A 23,609-nucleotide genomic window follows, 5' to 3' on the forward strand; every position below is an offset into this window, starting at 1 on the left:
TACCACGCTGCACCTTGGTCCACTCATTCTAACGATCGTGACAACCGGAGCCTCCCACTCCCCTTTCTATTCTGGTTAGAGCCAGTTTGCAGGGAGTAGTACACAGGGGTGTACGAGATCTAAAGTTTCTTGACAATTTCTCGCATGGAATAGCATTATTTCTCAGAACAAGAATAGACTGACGAGTTTCAGAAGAAAGTTATTTGTTTCAGGCCATTTTGAGCCTGTAATTGAACCCACAAATGCTGATGCTCCAGATACTCAACTAGTCTAAAGAAGGCCAGTTTTATTGCTTTAATCAGAACAAAAGTTTTCAGCTGTGCTAATGTATACAGTGGAGCAAAAAAGTATTTCGTCAGCCACCAATTGTGCAAGTTCTCCCACTTAAAAAGGTGAGAGAGGCCTGTAATTTTCATCATAGGTACACTTCAACTATGACAGACAAAATGAGGGAAAACATTTCAGAAAATCACATTGTAGGATTTTTAATGAATTTACTTATTTTCCACCATCATTTGCAAATAAATTCATAAAAAATCCTACAATGTGATTTTCGGTATTTCTTTTCTCATTTTGTCTGTCACAGTTGAAGTGTACCTTTGATGAAAATTACAGGCCTCTCTCATCTTTTTAAGTGGGAGAACTTGCACAATTGGTGGCTGACTAAATAGTTTTTTGCCCCACTGTAGTTGAAGTCGGAAGTTTACATACACTTAGGTTGGAGTCATTAAAACTAGTTTTTCAACCACTCCACACATTTCTTGTTAACAAACTATAGTTTTGGCAAGTCGGTTAGGACATCTACTTTGTGCGTGACACAAGTCATTTTTCCAACAATTGTTTACAGACAGATTATTTCACTTATAATTCACTGTATCACAATTCCAGTGGGTCAGAAGTTTACATACACTAAGTTGACTGTGCCTTTAAACAGCTTGGAAAATTCCAGAAAATGATGTCATGGCTTTAGAAGCTTCTGATGGGCTAATTGACATCATTTGTGTCAATTGGAGGTGTACCTGTGGATGTATTTCAAGGCTTACCTTCAAACTCAGTGCCTCTTTGCTTGACATCATGGGAAAATCAAAAGAAATCAGCCAAGACCTCTGAAAAAAAATGGAGACCTCCACAAGTCTGGTTCATTCCAAATGCCTGAAGGTACCACGTTCATCTGTACAAACAATAGTACGCAAGTATAAACACCATGAGACCACGAAGCCGTCATCCCTCTCAGGAAGGAGACGCGTTCTGTCTCCTAGAGATGAACGTACTTGGGTGCGAAAAGTGCAAATCAATCACAGAACAACAGCAAAGGACCTTGTGAAGATGCTGGAGGAAACAGGTACAAAAGTATCTATATCCACAGTAAAATGAGTCCTATATCGACATAACCTGAAGGCCGCTCAGCAAGAAGAAGCCACTGCTCCAAAACTCTAGCAACTGCCCTAATGACGGACACTAATAGCTAATTGAATCCCATTGTGACGCGGGGGTGGACACATTTTGGCAAGTGGACACTATTTGGCATGACATGCCCACCAATAATTTTCGCTCTAATGACTGCTTTCTTCAATATTGAGGGGATAGTTTGAGATTTTGGCAATGAAGCCATGTTGTCTTCTTCCCTAGAGTCGGATGAACAGGAAGAGCTAGCATAGTGAGCATTGGCTCGTGAAACTACCTCGAACTTCCTTCATACTGGACACAGAGACATAATAATGGTATCCATTATTGGTATTCTGTTGCAGTTAGCGGTGTTCATAAAATGTATAATTGTTCACACAAATCCCCAAAAGAATTTGTCCAAAAACATTTTAGAAAATGTGCGGACCCCCTGGCTTAGTGGACCCCAGTTCGAAAATCCCTGTTCTAAAGTAATTACTTGTTGCACAGATATTCCCGGCCTCATTATCTTCATACTTTATATCTGTCCTTGTAGTTTTACACAGTTATTAGTCAAGCCAAAGGTTATGGAAGATTGACAACTGTTCGGCTTTCCCATCTCAAAGGTTGCTTGCAAATGACATCTAAGCATTGTGAGAGACGACAGGGTATTCTAGCTATTGTCTGGTTTGCACGTTCAGTATGGTATTTTTCAAACAAACTACAAACATTACAAATCGTTCGGTGAAATGAATTGTCAGAGTATGGGGAGTAGCGTCTCACTCTGCCTTTCTCTCTCTGGGTTGGCTAGCCTCAGCTTGGCAGAGATAAAGTTTGTGCATTTTGTGCATTCAGAGCATATAGTATGTCTTATTGTTATGATGACTCCCCTCAGCAGTCTGATGTAGCAGCATCTCTGTTTTGGTTTTTTAGTTGGTCTCTGTTGGTCTCACTTCAAATACATGTACACCTGGACCTGTGTCCTTTTAGAAAAGCAACCTACATCAGCTCTGAGTTGAAGGGATGCCAATGTGATCATGTGCTTATCCATGAGGGATTGCCTGATTGACTCAAGTGAATTGATGCGGTTTGAAGCGCCAATGGGTTTTTGACAGGGAATGTAAATGAATGGAAGTACTGTACAGCCAGCCCTCTCGCAGAGCTGTGTCTTTTGAGACTGTTTCATATGTCTCTTTGATGTGTGGCCCCTCTGCACTGAGAGAACCATTTCTGCTGTCTGATATGTTATGACATGTTCTAGGAGTGATATCTCTCTGTTAGGCTGTGTGTGGCTGCGTGCATGCCTGTGTGCGTGCCTGTGTGCGTGCCTGTGTGCGTTTGTGCCTCAGTGCTGGTATGTGTGTGTGTCTTCACACTTGTCCTCTATACCAACATGTCTGACCTTCATAAGTAAAACATCTGAAAATACCAGGGCAACACAGTGCACTGTCAGTTAGCCAATAAAAGACACATTTGTACTTACAGTAAATGTATCATGCATGAGTGGCGAAGGCTTCTTACATCCTGGCAGAACAACACTGCCGTTGCTTTGCCTGCCGCCGTAGCAAAGAGAAGCTCTGCAGTTGACACTCCAGATTGCATCTGCTGCACGCCTTGTGGCTGTTGATTGAATGTAATTAAGTTTTCCTCCTCTGCAATGAAGGGATGTTTTTTTGTTCATCTCCCACTGACTGACATGGTGGGAAGAATGGCGGAGGAGGATGCCATGGGTGCGTTGAGGGGGTCTAAAAATGCAACACCTATTTACATTCAGTGTAAATGGAAGCATTAAGCTGTCGTATACTGTACAGTCCCTTCGGTAAGTATTTTCAGACCCCCTTGACTTTCCCACATTTTGTTATGTTGCAGTCTTATTCTAAAAATGGATTACATGAAAAAAAATCCTCAACAATCTACACACAGTACCCCATAATGACAAAGCGAAAACAGGCTTTTAGAAATGTTTGCATAAAATAATTAACAGAAATATCTTATTTACATAAGTATAAAGACCCTTTGCTATGAGACTCGAAATTGAGATCAGGTGCATCCTGTTTCCATTGATCATCCTTGAGATGTTTCTACAACTTGACTGGAGTCCACCTGTGGTAAATGTACTTGATTGGACATGATTTGTCTATATAAGGTCCCACAGCTGTTAGTGCATGTCAAAGCAAAAAACCAAGCCATGAGCTCGAAGGAATTGTCCGTAGAGCCACTCCTCAGTAAAAGGCACATTGCAGCCCGCTTGTAGTTTGCCAAAAGGTACCCAAAGACTCTCAGACCATGAGGAACAAGATTCTCTCGTCTGATGAAACCAAGATTGAACTCTGTCCTGAATGCCAAGCATCACGTCCGGAAGAAACCTGGCACCATCCCTATGGTGAATGGTGATGGAAGCATCATGTTGTGGGGATGTTTATCAGCTGCAGGGTATGGGAGACTTGTCAGGATCGAGGCAAAGACAAACGGAGCAAAGTACAGAGAGATTCTTGATGAAAACCTTCTGCAGAGCGCTCAGGACCTGAGTGGGACGAAGGTTCACCTTCCAACAGGACAACGACCCTAAGCACACAGCCAAGACAACGCAGGAGTGGCTTCTCGACAAGTCTCTGAATGTCCTTGAGTGGCCCAGCCAGAGCCTGGACTTGAACCCAATCAAACATCTCTGGAGAGACCACCTGAAAATGACTGTGCAGCGACGCTCCCCATCCAACCTGACAGAGCTTGAGGGGATCTCCAGAGAAGAATGGGAGAAACTCCCCACATACAGGTACGCCAAGCTTGTAGCATCATACCCAATCGCTGCCAAAGGTGCTTCAACAAAGTACTGAGTAAAGGGTCTGAATTCCTATGTAAGTGTGTTATTTCAGTTTTTTATTTAGCATAAATTTGCTAAAAACTTGTTTTTGCTTTGTCATTACAGGGTATTAATGAGGAAAAAAATAAAGAGTTAAACAATTTTAGAACAAGGCTGTAACGTAACAAAAAGTTGAAAAAGTCGAGGGGTCTGAATACTTCCAGAATGCACCATATAAATGTTGCTTTTTGATGCCGGCATCGTGTTACTTTAGTCATGCTTTCTATCACAGATGAGCAACCCACATTTGGATGAGTAATGCAGCACCTATGGCTGCAACATGTCTGCTCTGTTGAGCGCAGCATTACCTTACTCAGGAGCTCCTCTCCTCTGAGGTCTTAACACTGTTCACTATCTGTTCTATGTCGTCCCTCTCTCTCCAGGAGAATGAGCTTCCAGATGTTCTCCAGGAGAAGAAGCACTTGAGTCTCCACTTGTTCAACAATAGCCAGAACACAGTCCAATATGAACAGGTAGGTAGTGTGGAAGAGAGAGCCACACTGAGCTGCTGTGGATTATGTCTGCACAATTAAACCCTTCCCTTATCTGCACACGCCGTCTTAGGGGTTCACTCCATTTTCACTCTGCCCTTCCTCTCTCTCTCTCTCTCTCTCTCCTGTTATATATACACTGAACAAAAATATAAACGCAACATGTAAAGTGTTGGTCCCATGTTCTGTGAGCTGAAATCAAATGTTCCATTCGCACAAAAAGATTATTTAGTCAAATTTTGTGCACAAATTTGTTTACATCCATGTTAGTGAGTGTTTCACCTTTGCCAACATAATCCATCCACCTGACAGGTGTGACACATCAGGAAGCTGATTAAACAGCATGATCATTATACAGGTGCACCTTGTGCTGGAGACAAAGGCCACTCTAAAACGTGCAGCTTTGTGACACAACAGTGCCACAGATGTTTCAAGTTGAGGTGACGTGCAATTGGCATGCTTACTGCAGGATCGTCCACCAGAGCTGTTGTCAGAGAATTGCATGTTCATTTCTTTACCATAAGCCGCCTCCAACGTCATTTTAGCAAATTTGGCAGTACGTCCAATCAGCCTCACAACCGCAGACCAGCCTAGGACCTCCACATCCGGCTTCTTCACCTGCAGGCCCAGCCACCCGGAAAGCTGATGAAAATGAGTAGTATATATGTCTGTAGTAAAGACATTTTGTGGTGAAAAACGTATTAAAAATTATTTTTGGCTGGACCTGGCTCCCCAGTGGGTGAGCCTGGCTCCCAAGCTAGTGGGGCTATGCCCTCCCAGGCCCACCCATGGCTGTGCCCCTGCCCAGTCATGTGAAATCCATAGATTAGGGCCTAATGAATTTGAACTGTAACTCAGAAAAATCATTGAAATTGTTGTATGTTGCGTTAATATTTTTGTTCAGTACAGATGAAGGTGTATATTTTTTATATTTTTTATTTTATTTCACCTTTATTTAACCAGGTAGGCCAGTTGAAATTTACCATTTCTCAAATACAACTGCGACCTGGCCAAGATAAAGCAAAGCAGTGCGACACAAACAACAACACAGAGTACAGTCAATAACGTACAGTCAATAACACAATATAAAGAAATATATATACAGTGTGTGCAAATGAGGTAAGATTAAGGAGGTAAGGTAATAAATAGGCCATAGTAGCGAAGTAATTACAATTTAGCAATTAACACTGGAGTGATAGGTGTGCAGAAGTTGAATGTGCAAGTCGAGATACTGGGGTGCAAAGGAGAATAAAAAAATGAGCTGCTCTGGCAGCTGATGCTTAAAGTTAGTGAGGGAGATTTGAGTCTCCAGCTTCAGTGATTTTTGCAATTCGTTCCAGTCATTGGCAGCAGAGAACTGGAAGGAAAGGCGGCCAAAGGGGGAGTTGGCTTTGGGGGTGACCAGTGAAATATACCTGCTGGAGCGCGTGCTATGGGTGGGTGCTGCTATGGTGACCAGTGAGCTAAGGCGGGGCTTTTAAAGGAAAAATCCACTCAAACTATATTTTTGTCATTAGTTCACTATTAATACAGTACAAAAATGCACGTCAGCAGTCAAGTTTTCAAGATATTAGACTTTCAAGAAGCATAGTGACATATGCAAAATGCGTCATCATCATCATGATGTGGCAAGTAAAACTTCCTATATCTTGAAAACAAGACTGCTGACATGCAAAACATTTTGGGACTGTATCAACATTGGACTAATGAAAAGTATTTTTTGAGTGGATTTTTCCTTTAAGCACAGTGCTGATGTTGAAGCTGTCTCCAGCCACATCTGGATCATGGGGCAGCAGGTAGCCTAGTGGTTAGAGTGTTGGACTAGTAACCCAAAGGTTGCAAGATCGAATCCCTGAGCTGACAAGGTAAAAATCTGTTGTTTTGCCCCTGAACAAGGCAGTTAACCCACTGTTCCTAGGCCGCCATTGAAAATAAGAATTTGTTCTTAACTGACTTGCTTAGTTAAATAAAGGGTAAAAAGAGACTCTAAGCCTCTGATTGTATTATCATCTTCCTGTTGGCCCCTCACACCTCACAGGCCTTCCTTCCTGCCCAGCTGATAACACAGACAAGGGAGATCATCAGATCATGCTAAACCTGATTGGCAGGTAGCTGCTGGGAGTCAAGGGAGTTCAGTAGGGGCAGGATGTGGTTATTAATGTCTTATCAGGACACTGGACACTCAAACAAGGCTGATATGAGAGCAGCACAATATATGCAATGGGCGGATATTAGACCCCTTGCCACACCTGTACCTCTGTGTTCTGATCCCTATCATCATCTCCGAGTGAACTAATGAGGAGGGGCGGAGCACGGTACCAACACCTCTCATCTGCACTCTCATCAGCCTGAGTTGGCTCCCCTTCTACACCATACTGTTCAGTCCTATCTGCCCACAATAGCTGAGACACAACAATCCACTCCAAAACTATTTTTCTTCCTACTACAGACGACGGTGTGGAGGTGGACCACTCTGAATGTAGCTCTGTGTGTTGCTGCTGTAACAGCTTTTTTTATTCATGATTCAGTTATGGATGCAGTGAGGAAAGGAGATCGGCTCCACTAACTGTTTTTGAGAAAATGCACATTATCAGCTGCTGTCTGTGTGAGTCACAGTATAAATGGTGTGATTGCGTGGCCCTTTTCTTTTTTTTTTGTGTGTGTGTTTTTTTAAATTTAGCCCTTTTTCTCCCCAATTTCATGGTATCCAATTGTTTTTAGTAGCATCTTGTCTCATCGCTGCAACTCCCGTACGGGCTCGGGAGAGACGAAGGTTGAAAGTCATGCGTCCTCCGATACACAACCCAACCAAGCCGCACCGCTTCTTAACACAGCGCGCATCCAACCCGGAAGCCAGCCGCACCAATGTGTCGGAGGAAAAACCGTGCACCTGGGCCACCTTGGTTAGCGTGCACTGCGCTCGGCCCACCACAGGAGTCGCTGGTGCGCGATGAGACAAGGATATCCCTACCGGCCAAGCACTCCCTAACCCGGACGACGCTAGGCCAATTGTGCGTCGCCCCACGGACCTCCCGGTCGGTTACGACAGAGCCTGGGCGCGAACCCAGGGTATCTGGTGGCACAGCTGGCGCTGCAGTACAGCGCCCTTAACCACTGCGCCACCCGGGAGGCCAAGCCATCCCTTTTCTAATTGTATTTTACAGTAGCAGAAGTTATAGTAGTACATTAGAAACATCCTAGTGGGCACATACGTCAGTTCAACGTCTAGTTTTGATTTATATTTGGTTGTCAACAAGAAATATCACAATCTCATTGGATTTAGGTTAAAAGTTGGGTGAAATAAATACGGAATTCCTTGACGTTGATACATTTTTTTCAAATACAATCAGTTTTCCACATTGATTCAACGTCACCACGTTTAATTCATTGGTTAAAATGACATGGAAGCAACCATTTTTGCCCAGTGGGTTGATTCATTCAACTCTGTTTCGTTGTTGGACAACAACTGAGCAAATGCATAAATACAGTAGTTGATCCCAGACCCAGTTCAATGCTACAGTACACATCTATGACAGTGAGAACATGTTGTTCTGTTACTCCCCCATTATTATACTGTAGCTGTCAACCAGCCAGCCCTCCTGTCCGCCCATTAAGCACTCTGATATCTCCTCCCATAGAGCAGAGGTGTACGTGTGTGTGTTCTGTTCGTCTCACTGTGGTTCCCCGTGTTGTGTTCTGTGTGATCAGGTGAAGTCAGAGTATGCGCAGCTCAAAGAGACCCTTGGTGCTGTGACTCAGGAGAGAGATTCAGCCCTGCGGGAGAAGACCCAGCTCCAAGGCAAACTGGAGAACCTAGAGCAGGTGCTAAAGGTGAGAGTCTGGAGACACACTGTAGATAACCTTACATTTTGTCTACTGTATGTTTACTGTGTGTCTGTGTACTCTTGTGAATGATGAGAAGCCGAGCCCAAGCTCAGGTTCCTTTACAGAGCCTGATTCTCTGCCAGCCTCTACCCTTTCACCCCCATCACCTCTCTACCTTCCTCTCCTTTCTCTGTCTCTCTAATATCCCTGACCTGTCTGTTGCCTTCCAGTGCCGATGTGGGAGGAAGCTTAACCAGAAGCTGTGAAAGACTAGGAAGCTTGGAGCTGTCGGTCCTCCCCTCTCTTACCCTGGCCCCACCCCTTCCATCCCCTCTCCCTCCCCTCCATCCCCTCTCTCCCTCTCCTCCATCCCCTCTCTCCCTCCCCTCCATCCCCTCTCTTCCTCCCCTCCATCCCCTCTCTCCCTCCCCTCCATCCCCTCTCTTCCTCCCCTCCATCCCCTCTCTTCCTCCCCTCCATCCCCTCTCTTCCTCCCCTCCATCCCCTCTCTTCTCCCCTCCATCCCCTCTCTCCCTCCATCCCCTCCATCCCCTCTCTCCCTCCCTCCCCTCCATCCCCTCTCTTCCTCCCCTCCATCCCCTCTCTTCCTCCCCTCCATCCCCTCTCTCCATCCCCTCTCTTCTTCCCCTCCATCCCCTCTCTCCCTCCCTTCCATCCCCTCTCTCCCCTGCTAGATTGATCAGGTATCACTGTTATGCCCATCTGTATGGGGAGCAGCCCACTGTAGCCCCATTTTGAATGCTTTTCTCTACCGCAGTAGCCATGCTAGCTCTCCTTATTTATCTGGGCTGCTTTACTATGACACGAATGGGCACCTGGCTAGGACCAGTCCAGCGCACTGTGGAATGTGGATGTGCATGAGGCGAGTCTATTGGTTCAGTGGGTATGTGGGACCAGGGGGGTTAGAGAGCTGGGGTAGAGATCACTGTTCATGATGACAATGAAATGAAAGTAAACTAGGGGATAGATGGGTTGTTCCACGAAATAAGTGCCTTTTGCATCCCTTTGATATTTTAAGTAGAAATTGTGCAGCGATATTGAATTTTAAAAGCTTGTTAACATAAGTGAAGTGCCCTTTAATATAGACCACGTGGAGAATTTAATAAAGCAGATGTTAGATAGACAGGCTAGAATAACACATCAACCCTGTTACCCATAGATAGACAGGCTAGCATAACACGTCAACCCTGTTACCCATAGATAGACAGGCTAGAATAACACATCAACCCTGTTACCCATACATAGACAGGCTAGCATAACACGTCAACCCTGTTACCCATAGATAGACAGGCTAGAATAACACATCAACCCTGTTACCTATAGATAGACAGGCTAGAATAACACGTCAACCCTGTTACCCATAGATAGACAGGCTAGAATAACACATCAACCCTGTTACCCATAGATAGACAGGCTAGCATAACACGTCAACCCTGTTACCCATAGATAGACAGGCTAGAATAACACATCAACCCTGTTACCCATAGATAGACAGGCTAGAATAACACGTCAACCCTGTTACCCATAGATAGACAGGCTAGAATAACACGTCAACCCTGTTACCCATAGATAGACAGGCTAGAATAACACGTCAACACTGTTACCCATAGATAGACAGGCTAGAATAACACGTCAACCCTGTTACCCATAGATAGACAGGCTAGAATAACACATCAACCCTGTTACCCATAGATAGACAGGCTAGAATAACACATCAACACTGTTACCCATACATAGACAGGCTAGCATAACACGTCAACCCTGTTACCCATAGATAGACAGGCTAGAATAACACATCAACACTGTTACCCATAGATAGACAGGCTAGCATAACACGTCAACCCTGTTACCCATAGATAGACAGGCTAGAATAACACGTCAACACTGTTACCCATAGATAGACAGGCTAGAATAACACGTCAACACTGTTACCCATAGATAGACAGGCTAGAATAACACATCAACACTGTTACCCATACATAGACAGGCTAGCATAACACGTCAACCCTGTTACCCATAGATAGACAGGCTAGAATAACACATCAACACTGTTACCCATAGATAGACAGGCTAGCATAACACGTCAACCCTGTTACCCATAGATAGACAGGCTAGAATAACACGTCAACACTGTTACCCATAGATAGACAGGCTAGAATAACACGTCAACCCTGTTACCCATAGATAGACAGGCTAGAATAACACATCAACACTGTTACCCATAGATAGACAGACTAGCATAACACGTCAACCCTGTTACCCATAGATAGACAGGCTAGAATAACACATCAACACTGTTACCCATAGATAGACAGGCTAGCATAACACGTCAACCCTGTTACCCATAGATAGACAGACTAGAATAACACGTCAACACTGTTACCCATAGATAGACAGGCTAGAATAACACATCAACACTGTTACCCATAGATAGACAGACTAGCATAACACGTCAACCCTGTTACCCATAGATAGACAGGCTAGAATAACACATCAACACTGTTACCCATGTTACCCACCCTGATGCTTTATTTGGCATTTAATAGGTACTAAGTATTTTATTATTTTCAATTGAACCTCTTTAGATGAGAACATGTTTTTATTAAGTTAAACATGTGCCCTTTGTGACAGAATGTTAAAATTAAGTGAAGTCAAACTTTTATTTACACATCTCAAAAGGCACCGAATTGGTGGAATGACCCAGATGTATGTCGGACGGCATGAAAATGTCCTTTGCTTTCTCCCCTCTAACAACTCTGGAACTCTGATTCTTTACATTTAAATGAAAGCAATAAGATGATTGGATGGCACTTTGACATAAGGAAGGCCTTACATTAAGCCTTGGTTTTGTTTGGCTTCTTTAGTTGTTATGGACGACCACGGACAAGTGAGCATGCCTTGGAGTTTGCTAACCCTTTTCATGTAACTAAAAACCATGTATTGATCATGCGAACACAACATTGATGAGGACAGCTCTTCTGTAATGAGACTTCAAACTCAGGTATTGTGTTACCCAAAGGGGACAGCAAACTGAAAATGGTTGATTGATGATTGGTTGATCATGCACAGCAAAGCTTCTCCAGTTCTCGTCCTTAAACTCTGTTCCAACATACTGTACATTCTAGTATGGATTTGGAAGTTAATATCCAGGATTTGGGAGGTAACACCTTAACTTGATCTCTCTGATTTAGATCATTTGATACAAACTGTAAATTGACATTTGTTATTGACATTGGTCACATTGGTGTTTTGACAGGCTAACATCTGCCTGAAGTGTGTAAGACTTGAGGTCCAGTAAAATGTCAACAAGCTCATTATTTGTAAAGTTTGAGCCAGGAGCTTGTTGAGGACAGAGGACCGGAGACTTGTGGCATGTAATCCTGATGTCATGGGTTTTTAGTTCTACTAACAGCAGCCCTCTCTATGCCCCCCCCCCCCCCCCCCCCCACGCCCTCCTCGGACAGCATATGCGCGAGGCTGCAGAGCGGAGGCAGCAGCTAGAGTTGGAGCATGAGCAAGCCTTGGCTGTACTCAATGCAAAGCAGCAGGAAATTGACCTTCTGCAGAAGGTAAGGCACACCAGGTCACCATGCCATTGCTAGCTGCATAGGGAGGGGGTGACCCATCTTGTTAGCCCAGTGCTGGGTCAGAGGTCAAAGAGCTTTGTGTTGAGCACTACTACAGTTACAGAGTATCCTCTTAAATCCCCTCCTTCAGATGTCTGTCTGCCGGTCTGTCAGCCCCCCAGGCAATGGCAAGATAGTCCTGGAACCAAGTAACTCAGTAACAGGCTCTTACTCTGCTATGGGGAGCAGATTAGCACAGTGAAAACTTAGATCAGACTTGACGTTTTTTGGTGGCTTGCTAAAAGGCTGGCCCAGATGATTTGATGTTTTGCCTGCCTCCTCTGAGCAGAGGAGCTGACGTCAAGCAAGCGCAGCGATTACATGAGTGTGAACGTGATAGGAAGTGTCACATAAACACCTCATCTGGAATCATCAGCGCCGTTCGCTCTCTCTCACGCTCTCTCTCGCTCTCTCTCACGCTCTCTCTCTCGCTCTCTTGCTCTCTCTCAAGCTCTCTCTCTCACGCTCTCTCTCACGCTCTCGCTCTCTTGCTCTCTCACGTTCTCTCTCGCTCTCTCACGCTCTCTCACGCTCTCTCTCTTGCTCTCTCTCACGCTCTCTCATGCTCTCTCGCTCTCTTGCTCTCTCTCTCACGCTCTCTCTCACGCTCTCTTGCGCTCTCTCTCACGCTCTCTCACGCTCTCTCTCACGCTCTCTCTCACGCTCTCTTGCTCTCTCTTGCTTTCTCTCGCGCTCTCTCTAGCTCTCTCTCTCGCTCTCTCTCACGCTCTCTCTCTTGCTCTCTCTCTTGCTCTCTCTCTTGCTCTCTCTCACGCTCTCTCTCACGCTCTCTCTCACGCTCTCTCTCTTGCTCTCTCTCATGCTCTCTCTTACGCTCTCTTGCTCTCTCTCTCACACTCTCTCTCGCGCTCTCTCTCGCGCTCTCTCTCGCACTCTCTCTCGCACTCTCTCTCGCTCTCTCTCGCGCTCTCTCTCACGCTCTCTCTCACGCTCTCTCTCACGCTCTCTCTCACGCTCTCTCTCACGCTCTCTCTCTTGCTCTCTCTCACGCTCTCTCATGCTCTCTCGCTCTCTTGCTCTCTCTCTTGCTCTCTCTCACGCTCTCTTGCTCTCTCTCACGCTCTCTCTCGCCCTCTTGCTCTCTCGCGCTCTGTCTAGCTCTCTCTCGCGCTCTCTCTCTCACGCTTTCTCTCACGCTCTCTCTCTTGCTCTCTCTCTTGCTCTCTCTCTTGCTCTCTCTCTTGCTCTCTCTCACGCTCTCTCTCTCTTGCTCTCTCTCACGCTCTCTCATGCTCTCTCGCTCTCTTGCTCTCTCTCTTGCTATCTCTCTTGCACTCTCTCATGCTGTCTCTCACGCTCTCACGCTCTCTCTCTTGCTCTCTCTCTTGCTCTCTCTCTTGCTCTCTGTCTTGCTCTCTCTCTTGCTCTCTTTCACGCTCTCTTGCTCTCTCTTACGCTCTCTCTCGCTCTCTCACGCTCTCTCTCACGCTCTCTCTCACGCTCTCTCTCACGCTCTCTCTCTTGCTCTCTCTCTTGCTCTCTCTCTTGCTCTCTCTCTTGCTCTCTCTCTTGCTCTCTCTTGCTCTCTCTCGCGCTCTGTCTCGCGCTCTCTGTCGCGCTCTCTGTCACGCTCTCTCACGCTCTCTCACGCTCTCTCTCTTGCTCTCTCTCTTGCTCTCTCTCTTGCTCTCTCTCATGCTCTCTCTCTTGCTCTCTCTCTTGCTCTCTCTCTTGCTCTCTCTCATGCTCTCTCTCGCGCTCTCTCTCTTGCTCTCTCTCTTGCTCTCTCTCTTGCTCTCTCTCACGCTCTCTCTCGCGTTCTCTCCCAAGGAGCAAAATGAGCTCATTACAGCGTTCTCTTTCTATAGACCCTGGCTACTTTCTGCGTTCGCTATACAGTGAATTGCCTGCGAAGTGGATTCGTGAAATTGTAAAGTGTGCAGATGTTCTCCTATTCATGTGGAACGTTAGTTTCTCAACAGATGTTCCCAGTCACATTAAGTAAACTAGCATGCATTATTTTATGTTGTATTGTACAGTACAATGGGTTTATATCACACAAAGATTAATAATTTAGAATAGCCCTGCAGTCGAGTTTCAGGAGAGCACTACAGATGTATATTGAAGATACATGATGAATAGTTTGTTATAATTGTTTGAATGTTTATACACCATTGTTGTCATAAATGGCCTTTGTAACAGCTCAAACAGTGTCTTCCAACTTGAGTGTTTTTCAGTGCTGTCCAGCCAAGTCCCGGTTGTAGAGGTCATTTGTTGTGTGTGTGCTGAATGGAACACAGCCTCCCCATGTTATGTTTTACAGGCTCAGGTTGAGGCTAAGAAGGAGCATGAGGGTGCCGTTCATCTGTTAGAGGTGAGTGTCAGGGCACTGGGGGGTGACTGGCCGTGTTGTCGTGTGTGTGTGTGTGTGTGTGTCTGACATTTTCTACTCCTCTCAACTCTACTAGCTCAGTGTGTGAGACCATGTGCACTCTGTTGAAGGTTGTGAATGTGGCATGCATGAAGACTAAGGGCCAGATGGAGTAACAGATTTTTGCCCATTTTCACGTGATAACTTTATTGTGATGATTTGAAGTCTATAACGTATACCCATGTAACTAGCAAGTGCAAAATAAGAACATAACAGTGCTTTTGATATGACAAATTAGCTATTGTGTTTTGTAAATGTATTTGCAGCATATTCAAACAGTATATCCACATGCTGCATATCGCTATTGATCATTGTATTATTTGATATGTGTGGTTTATTGTTAACAATAAATGATTTTGCATGAGTGCTACTGAAAATCTTCTGTTTTGATTTCAAGGTGTGTGTGAGTGTTCATGTGGAATTGTGCCTAATTTCTTTTCACTGTTTTATTGGTGTGTGTTTTATGCATATACAGAACCACTTGGACAGCATGCAGGTATTTCAGAATAGTTTTTATTTACTTGGTATTTTAATCTCTGCCTGTACACTAATCAGGGGTATATCCCCCCTTTTCTTTGGCTCTCTGGAAGTAAATGTTCATGGAATGACAGTTCAGAATTGAAAGTGGTAATGATTTGGGAGTAAATTGCTTGTGATATTTTATGCATAAGTCAATCCAAGGTGGCAGTCCCTCAAGAGGTCATGCTGATTTTGATGGGAGATATTTGCTTTAGATTTATTCTCATTTTAAAACGTGAAGATTCAAGAGCTGAACAATGTCATATACTGGACGTGAAACAATGGCCAGTCGTTTATTCATTGATGAGGTCTTTCTGTTGTAGCTAGCTGCAATGTTGTTGTATCAGTGCAGACAGAATTTTTTTTCCAGTTCTTGAATGTTTGCTTTTCAAAGGCAAGGCTGTCCTTTCCATACAGTGATGACTCATACTCGCCACCTCCATTCAGCTTGACATCAAAGCATGTGCAAGCATCCACACTCCACTTGGCTCGTAGCCCGCACTGCTTACCGGACAGACACTGGGGATATGGGTTGTCACAGGACAGAGCAGGACAGAAGGTCTGACTGGGACGCAGGAGAGGCTCTTATCATCCCTAACTTTAGTTATGGCTTCATTCTAATGTCTGAGGGGATTCTGCTTAGATGCTGGCATAATGGAAACCATGTATATTATGAGGACGTTCTAACATTCTGATTTGACAAAAAATAAGCAGACTTCCAGACGTAAAGAGGGAAAGACCCATTTGATCCTATCATCCTGCTCTGACGAATTCATTCTGGTTGGCGTTGCATGCAGTGTGTTTCACTAGGCTGCTACAGTACTGGTCATACCCACCCAGGGGAGGGCTTTGAGATGGTGATAGGCTAACCACCCTCTGTGCTAATGCACAAACCCATTGAATCATATGCAGCGATTGCAAAGGTCACTCCTCTAATAGCATGTTCACGCGCTGGCAAACAATAACTTGTTCGTATGAAAGTCAGAGCTGAACAAAACGCCACAGACATTGTGCATTAGGCATCACTTTGCTTTGGGGAGTGCATGCAGGAAATGACATGGTAACTTTAGCAACACTCTCAGGGTGGTCTGATGAAGGGGCTGATTTGGGTTTATGTGATAAGGGGTTGTCCGTCGACATTTGATGGTTAACACTCAACACTTACCCCTGCCCAAGAGAAGATCATGAGCTGGGCACATCTGGGGTTTCTGCTAGGCCTGCCCATGCTCCCACTGCACTGTGGTCTCCTATCAATGGGCCGGTGTGTGGTTACAGACAGTATTTCACTGTAGACAGCCAAGGATTTGACTGCATGGTTCTATGATGTTTTGAATTGCTCTTGCCCCTCTTTTGTCAGCTTCGTAACTCATGATGACTCTTGCCTTTATTTTACTATCTCTGTTCAATGAAGTTGAGGAGCATTCCCCGCGCTTTGAACACAGTGCAGTTTTTGGTATGCATACTTCCTCTTAGCAAGAGGCTGCTCTATAGAATAATGTGCATTAACTGTAGTCCTGCATGTGATCTGCTTACTGTCACTAGTTTAGGTGTTTATGACTGACCTGTATTTTGCCTGGTAGGAACTTTAAGACGTCAACTCCCTTTTCTCTGTAAGGAATGAAACCCACGTTTTTAAAGTCCAATATCTCATCCTACCTCATGTTGTGTGTGTGTGTGTGTGTGTGTGTGTATTTAGACAAGTATATCGATTCTTCTCCTTCTCTCACTTTCTTTCTTTCCTTCTGTTACTTTCTCTTTTGTCTCTCTCTCCCTCTTTCTCCCTCTATCTTTCTCTCTAACTCGCTCTCTGTCGCCAGGCAAAAGTCCGAGAGCTGGAGGAGAAATGTCGGACACAGAGTGAGCAGTTCAACCTCCTGTCCAAAGAGCTGGAGAAGTTCCGGCTACAGACTGGAAAGTTTGATATCCTTGGCAGTGGCACCGATCCCTTAACAGCGGGTGAAACCCCCGGATCTCCCAACAAATCCCTCTCCCAGCTCCTCAACGGGCTGGCTGCCCCCACAGTGAAAGGTTAGAGGAATCCCAGAAGAACGTTGTTTCAGCTTGCCTGTGTACTGTACGTCATAGACCACAGCCCATAGACGACAATATAACCGTTATTTCAGTTATCTGTGAGCTGTATGTGAGAGGTTTGAACAGTCGAATCAGACAGTGGGAGGAGTAGAGCAAAACAACTCCAGAGTACATTTGAAATAAACAACCCAGTAATATGAAGATGGAAAGAGAAACGTGCAGCTGCTACTGAAATTGGAGATCTGGAAGGCAACGCTTGTGACGTACATGGATAAACATCGAGCAAGTCATGAAATAATCCATCATGATACTGTGTGACATAGCCTTTACCACAGCTTGGCAAATGTTGTTAACATTATTTAAGTTAACTCCTTGTTAACTTAAATAAGTAAATACATGCCAATAATACTGACCTTTACGTTGGGCCGGTGCCTGGGATCTGACTCTCCTGATTACATAAGGATCTGTATTTTAGACCATGTTTTTTAGAACACTAATGCAATTATGATTCTTATTTCTCTAATTGTTAATGGGTTGTAATCCTGTGGTTTCTTGTAATGTTATACCTTTATCATGTATTTCATGTATCTTATCAAATGAAGTATGGATGATGAATGGTGATGATGACAAATTACCATCACATGATGAAAAGGAGAACTAATAGTGATATATAGCACTCCATTTTGGACATTACTATTACTACTCACAGATAGAAGTATGACTTTAGTAGGCGCGGTCATGTGTCAGATCGGAGCTGTTCCTTTGTTTTGCCCCCAGGCAATGAGAGTCCGCTGAGCAGATCTGTGATCTCTGAGTTCATCCGACCGCTCCAGATCAGTGGGGACAAGCCGGAGCTCCTGTCTGTAAAGCCAACATTCCTCACCCGCAGCAGCAGCCAAGCTGAGAGCTCCCAACGGGCCCTCCTCACCGAGGTGGGCCCTACTACGTCCCCTACTAACAGCGTCCATCTGCATGACCCTCCCTCCGCTCATTCGAACTCAAACTAACCACTCATTCAGTGTCATTCCATGTTAAGCCTCTGACATGAAATATGCTGTTCTTGAAATAGGAGAGTGCGTGGATGGCCCTGCTTGAATGGGCCTAATGAGGATGGACCTAAATAGTTTGCTTGCTCTTTCAAACGACCCCTCTGAAGATGGTAAAGAATGTATTACACGAATGTTACAGAATTACAGCATCTATTACATGTTTGCCAAATTGCTTCCTGTTATGAAAGTGTAAGCTGAAGTCCCGCTTCGGTCGAGAGGCAGGACTGAGGAAACAGTGAGGCAGAGAGGATGGGGTGTGAAATGGCCGATCTGTTGACTTTTACTCTCCTCTGCTGGGAGGACTGGCAGGTTTACACAGTGTTTAAAGGAGAAGATTATAGTCTCAGCGATCATGAAAGGCCAAATCAGTCTCACTGATTTCCACAATAGAGAGCATAACATGTATTTAAATTGCATAAGGAAAACCTAGGGTCGTACTAAGAAAATAATATGATAAGTGAGAAAAGAAATCTTATTATATTTGGCTGTTACATCTCTCAAGGTTTGCTCTCTCACCAGATGGACAAAGAACTAAGCTCAACGACTAGGACCAAGAAGAGGTTCACAGGCAAGGTCCGTCTGTGCGTCGCCCGGTACAGGTGAGAGGAGGGAGCTGCTTTGAGATGCCTTACACTACAGTGTCATATAAAAATGCATCCCTGCACAGCCCATTTCAACAGTGTGTCCCACTGAGGTTTGAACACACCTCTTAATAATGATGCCGTGCTCTGCTCTCACCAAAGAAAATGAACTGTCAGAAGAACAAATTGGAATCCCCCAGAACAAAGGCAAATACATGAATGAAACCCAGTGCTGTCCACCCACACTGCTTCTCTCTTTTAGTATGTTGGAAAATGTTATATTTTGCTTTAGTTTTTTAATGCAGCTTTCAGTAATTCCCCTTTCACAGAGTCACATAAAGGTACTGCAGGGTTTGTGGCAAAAATTAAGACTGTGCTTGGATTTGAACCTGAATTCATCATCTAGCTTGAGATAATTCGCCTGAGATATTTCCACTTGTGTTGGGTTCAGAGGAGCAACACAGTGAGTTCATCAGTTTGACTCTATTGCCCTCTGCTCTTTATTTCCCCTAGTTATAACCCCTGTAATGGGCCCAATGAGCATCCTGAGGCAGAGCTCCCCCTGGTGGCAGGGAAGTACCTCTACGTGTACGGCACCATGGATGATGACGGCTTCTATGAAGGTCTGATATCTCACTGTATTTTACCCTCTCTTGGTTAGAAACCGATCCACATGATTTAAAAATAATAATAATAATTTCAGAACAGAAGGATGTTGCTAAGAGACGGCATGGATTATGGTATGTATTTACTGTAAGGGCATTAGATGAGACGAGGATTAGGCAGTTGTGGATCAATCAGTGCTAATATGGCTTTTACGATTGTTATCTCCTCTTCACTGTACTGTGAGTGTTGTTGTCAATACTACTTACTGCTCTTCACAGTGAGTGTTGTTGTCAATACTACTTACTGCTCTGTCTCTCTCTGTTCCTCAGGAGAGCTGCTGGATGGACAGCAGGGCCTCGTCCCTTCCAACTTTGTGGACTTTGTTAAGGATGAGGAGATGCCCTCTGCTCAGCACAGGGACGGGGCCAAAGAGTCAGGCTACCTCAGTAGTAACCACAGCAGCCTGGGCTCCACAGGGCTGGGCAGCATGTGCCTGAGCAGCATCAGCAGCCTGCTGTCTGATAGTAAGCTGGACCTGGAGACCAGCCTGGAGAGAAACCTGGAGAGAAACCTGGGGAGCAACCTCAGTTCCACTTTGGGTTCAACTCACTGTTCCACTCTTGGCAGCCACATGGGTTCCACTCACGGTTCCACTCTGGGCAGCCACATGGGTTCCACTCACGGTTCCACTCTGGGCAGCCACATGGGTTCCACTCTGGGCAGCCACATGGATTCCACTCTGGGAAGCCACATGAGTTCCACCCACGGTTCCACTCTGGGTTCCACTCACTGTTCCACTCTGGGTTCCACTCACGGTTCCACTCTAGGCAGCCACATGGGTTCCACTCTGGGTTCCACTCACTGTTCCACTCTGGGTTCCACTCACGGTTCCACTCTAGGCAACCACATGGGTTCCACTCTGGGTTCCAGTCACGGTTCCACTCTAGGCAACCACATGGGTTCCACTCTGGGTTCCAGTCACGGTTCCAGTCACGGTTCCACTCTAGGCAACCACATGGGTTCCACTCTGGGTTCCAGTCACGGTTCCACTGGCCTGGGTTCCAGTCTGAGCAGCACTCTGACTAGCCTGGGCAGCAGCAGCCTGGGCATGGACTTTCTGGGCTCCATGGGTTCCTGCAGTAACGGGACAGGGACCCTGGATGTCAGCATTGACGAGATTGGTGAAAACATCGTGCCTTACCCTCGCCGCATCAATCTGATCAAACAGCTGGCCAAGAGTGTGATCGTGTGCTGGGACCCTCCGGTGGTGCCGCCCGGCTGGGGCTCCATCAGTGGCTACAACGTCCTGGTGGACAAGGAGGTGAGGATGAGTGTGCCTTTTGGAGGCAGGACAAAGTCGCTCGTTGAAAAGCTGAACCTGGCCACCAACACCTACCGCATCTCGGTGCAGAGCATCACGGAGCAAGGCCCGTCTGACGAGCTACGCTGCACACTGCTGGTGGGGAGGGACGTGGTGGTGGCTCCTTACTACCTGAGGGTGGACAACATCACACAGACCTCTGCTGAGCTCTCCTGGCAGCCTAGCAACAGCAACTACAGCCACACCATCTTCCTGAACGACGCTGAGTATGACATGGTGAAGGCAGGGGCCTACAAGTACCAGTTCTTCCAACTGAAGCCCATGACCGTTTACAAGGTGAAGGCTGTGGCGCGAACACACCAGATGCCTTGGCAGCTGCCCTTGGAGCACAGGGACAAGAGGGAGATCTCTGTGGAGTTCTGCACCCAGCCTGCAGGTCAGCCCTCCTACTACCTCTCCCCCATCATTAAAACCCAAACTTAGTCATCAGGTGACATTTTGCATAATTGTAAGAATTGCTTGGTGTAATGGATAGGTGTGTTGATGGATCGGTCTGCTTTCATGTCTCCAAAAGAGGTGTACTCAGCATAACTGGCCTGGTTGTTTGTCTCTTCATGGGGTATTGAGGAGGCTGTGCAAGTGTAGCTATTTCCTGCTTCTTCTGCTGCCTTTTGTATATCCAGCCTGAGTTCTCCTGCTCTCAAAACCATTTTTGTCTGGAAAGCATCTGGCAATTTAGGGTAAACACAGCAATCTATTTACTGTAGCTCTGACAAGCTTTGAGGCCATTATATTTACAGCCTTGTACCTGACAGACATCAAAAGGCTCACTTTCATTTTTATGTCACTTTTTTGGGATTGCCCTCAAGGATTTGTGTGCGCTGGCTTTGAGAATGATGAGATGCACATGCTAAAGATGGAGGGAGAAACAGTGTGATGTATAGACGTCCAGGAAGCGTTTGCCGCAGGAGGCTGCATATCATCAGTGGACTAGAGAGAAAACCGATTCGGGAGGGAAACTCTAGATGCCTAATCGGTGTAAATAGTGTGTTCTGTAGCTTTATGGGATTGGTCCCCTGAGACCACCCTCTTGCTGAGAGAGAGAAGGACTCTACCTGCTAGGCTTTCAATTAAAAGATAATCACTTTACAACCACCTAAGAAGAACACTACCAATGATTTCCCTCTGTCTGGACTTTAGTAATCAATCCTATCAAAAAAAGACTGAGTGTGTCTAAAATACTGATCAACTGAAGAACAAGCTTGGTAAGTCCAACTGTACATTTTTGCAATCCTGAAATGAATTGAGCTGACTTATTGTACTGTCTAGCCGTGCTGAGTGTGTTGTAGGTTGGTTATTAGGAAGAGGAGGATAAGGTGTGAGGGAGGGGACAGGACAGGAGGGACAGCTGTACTAGGAGCTGTGTGTGTGTGTGTGTGTGTGTGTGTGTGAAGACAGCTGCAGCATGGGAGGGGGGCTTATTGCCTGTGAACACAGTGGGCCTTCACCTCACAATGTGATGGTGGTGCTTGATAAGATAAAGACAGCATTTGAGAGGCTTTCAATTACTGGGGATTGATCTTGTTCCTGAGGATAAAGTCACCAGTTACATGATCCACTTTGTGCTCTCTGCCGTGACATAAGGTACCACAGTCCTCTCTCTTTGGATGTATTTGATGCAATCGTCCCACCTTTGTCTTTATGTTCAGCCATTTCCATTGCAATACTGGAGCTTGGAACATGTTGGAATCAATAATAATGTCTGTCCACAGTGTGACTGGGTGTGAGCTCATCACATGGTCCGTTAAACTCATTGAACTCAGAGAGTCACCTGGAGCAGACTGTCTCAACATCAGCCTCTAACACTAGTGTCTAGGAGGTTGGTTCTATACATGGAGTTGTTCTCTTCAAAAGTACTCTGTGTGTTGACTTTTGTTACGCTGTTGTATTTGAGTATAATGCATGTTGAGGTCTAACCAGGACCACTGCTTAACCAGAGATGGTTAGAAATAAGTGGGTGTATCATGCAATCTAAATGTCATACAAGGGTTATTCATCTTAGTTGTTTTTTCTCTGCATGAATGTACATAGATGGATGGGCTACACTGACAGGATGTAAATGCACATTTGAGCTCTCACCGACACTCATGATTTATAATAGTCACAGTTTAATGACTAGAATAGCTGAACGCTCAGAATGTCTACTGCGAGTGAGTCCTCTTCAGAAAGGGGTGTACAAGGTAGGTATATATCTTATGACACTCATCTAGTGGAGAGATGTGATTTGGGATGTATTGACGCACATTATCAGACTGTGCTCTTCACTGCTCTGCACTTTACTGCTCTGTGCTTCACTGCTCTGCCCTTCACTGCTCTGCTCTTCACTGCTCTGCTCTTCACTGCTCTGTCTTCACTGCTCTGCACTTCACTGCTCTGCCTTTCACTGCTCTGCCCTTCACTGCTCTGCTCTTCATTGCTCTGCTCTTCACTGCTCTGCCTTTCACTGCTCTGCACTTCACTGCTCTGCTCTGCTCTTCACTGCTCTGCTCTTCACTGCTCTGCTCTGCTCTTCACTGCTCTGCTCTTCATTGCTCTGCCTTTCACTGCTCTGCACTTCACTGCTTTGCTCTGCCTTTCACTGCTCTGCTCTTCATTGCTCTGCCTTTCTCTGCTCTGCACTTCTTTGCTCTGCTCTCCTCTGCCCTTCACTGCTCTGCCCTTCACTGCTCTGCCCTTCACTGCTCTGCGCTTCACTGCTCTGCTCTGCCCTTCACTGCTCTGCCCTTCACTGCTCTGCCCTTCACTGCTCTGCACTTCACTGCTCTGCCCTTCACTGCTCTGCACTGCGCTTCACTGCTCTGCTCTCCTCTGCACTTCACTGCTCTGCTCTGCGCTTCACTGCTC

The 23,609-nt window shown here is 45.6% G+C and overlaps 1 protein-coding gene across 1 annotated transcript in view; it reads left to right on the plus strand.

Moving 5' to 3' along the window:
• Positions 1-23,609, plus strand: part of LOC110535061 (RIMS-binding protein 2) — a 104,168-nt gene that overhangs the window by 57,031 nt on the left and 23,528 nt on the right. Inside the window, exons 3-12 of the mRNA XM_036935781.2 lie at positions 4,627-4,716; positions 8,443-8,565; positions 12,045-12,149; positions 14,491-14,541; positions 15,074-15,094; positions 16,935-17,145; positions 17,926-18,080; positions 18,717-18,796; positions 19,292-19,401; positions 19,714-21,141. Coding sequence (XP_036791676.2) covers positions 4,627-4,716; positions 8,443-8,565; positions 12,045-12,149; positions 14,491-14,541; positions 15,074-15,094; positions 16,935-17,145; positions 17,926-18,080; positions 18,717-18,796; positions 19,292-19,401; positions 19,714-21,141 — 2,374 coding nt within the window. The remainder of the gene's footprint in view (positions 1-4,626; positions 4,717-8,442; positions 8,566-12,044; positions 12,150-14,490; positions 14,542-15,073; positions 15,095-16,934; positions 17,146-17,925; positions 18,081-18,716; positions 18,797-19,291; positions 19,402-19,713; positions 21,142-23,609) is intronic.

Source organism: Oncorhynchus mykiss, chromosome 11, assembly GCF_057628025.1.
Source record: "Oncorhynchus mykiss isolate SJ-2025 chromosome 11, ASM5762802v1, whole genome shotgun sequence".
In the NCBI taxonomy this organism is placed as follows: domain Eukaryota; kingdom Metazoa; phylum Chordata; class Actinopteri; order Salmoniformes; family Salmonidae; genus Oncorhynchus; species Oncorhynchus mykiss.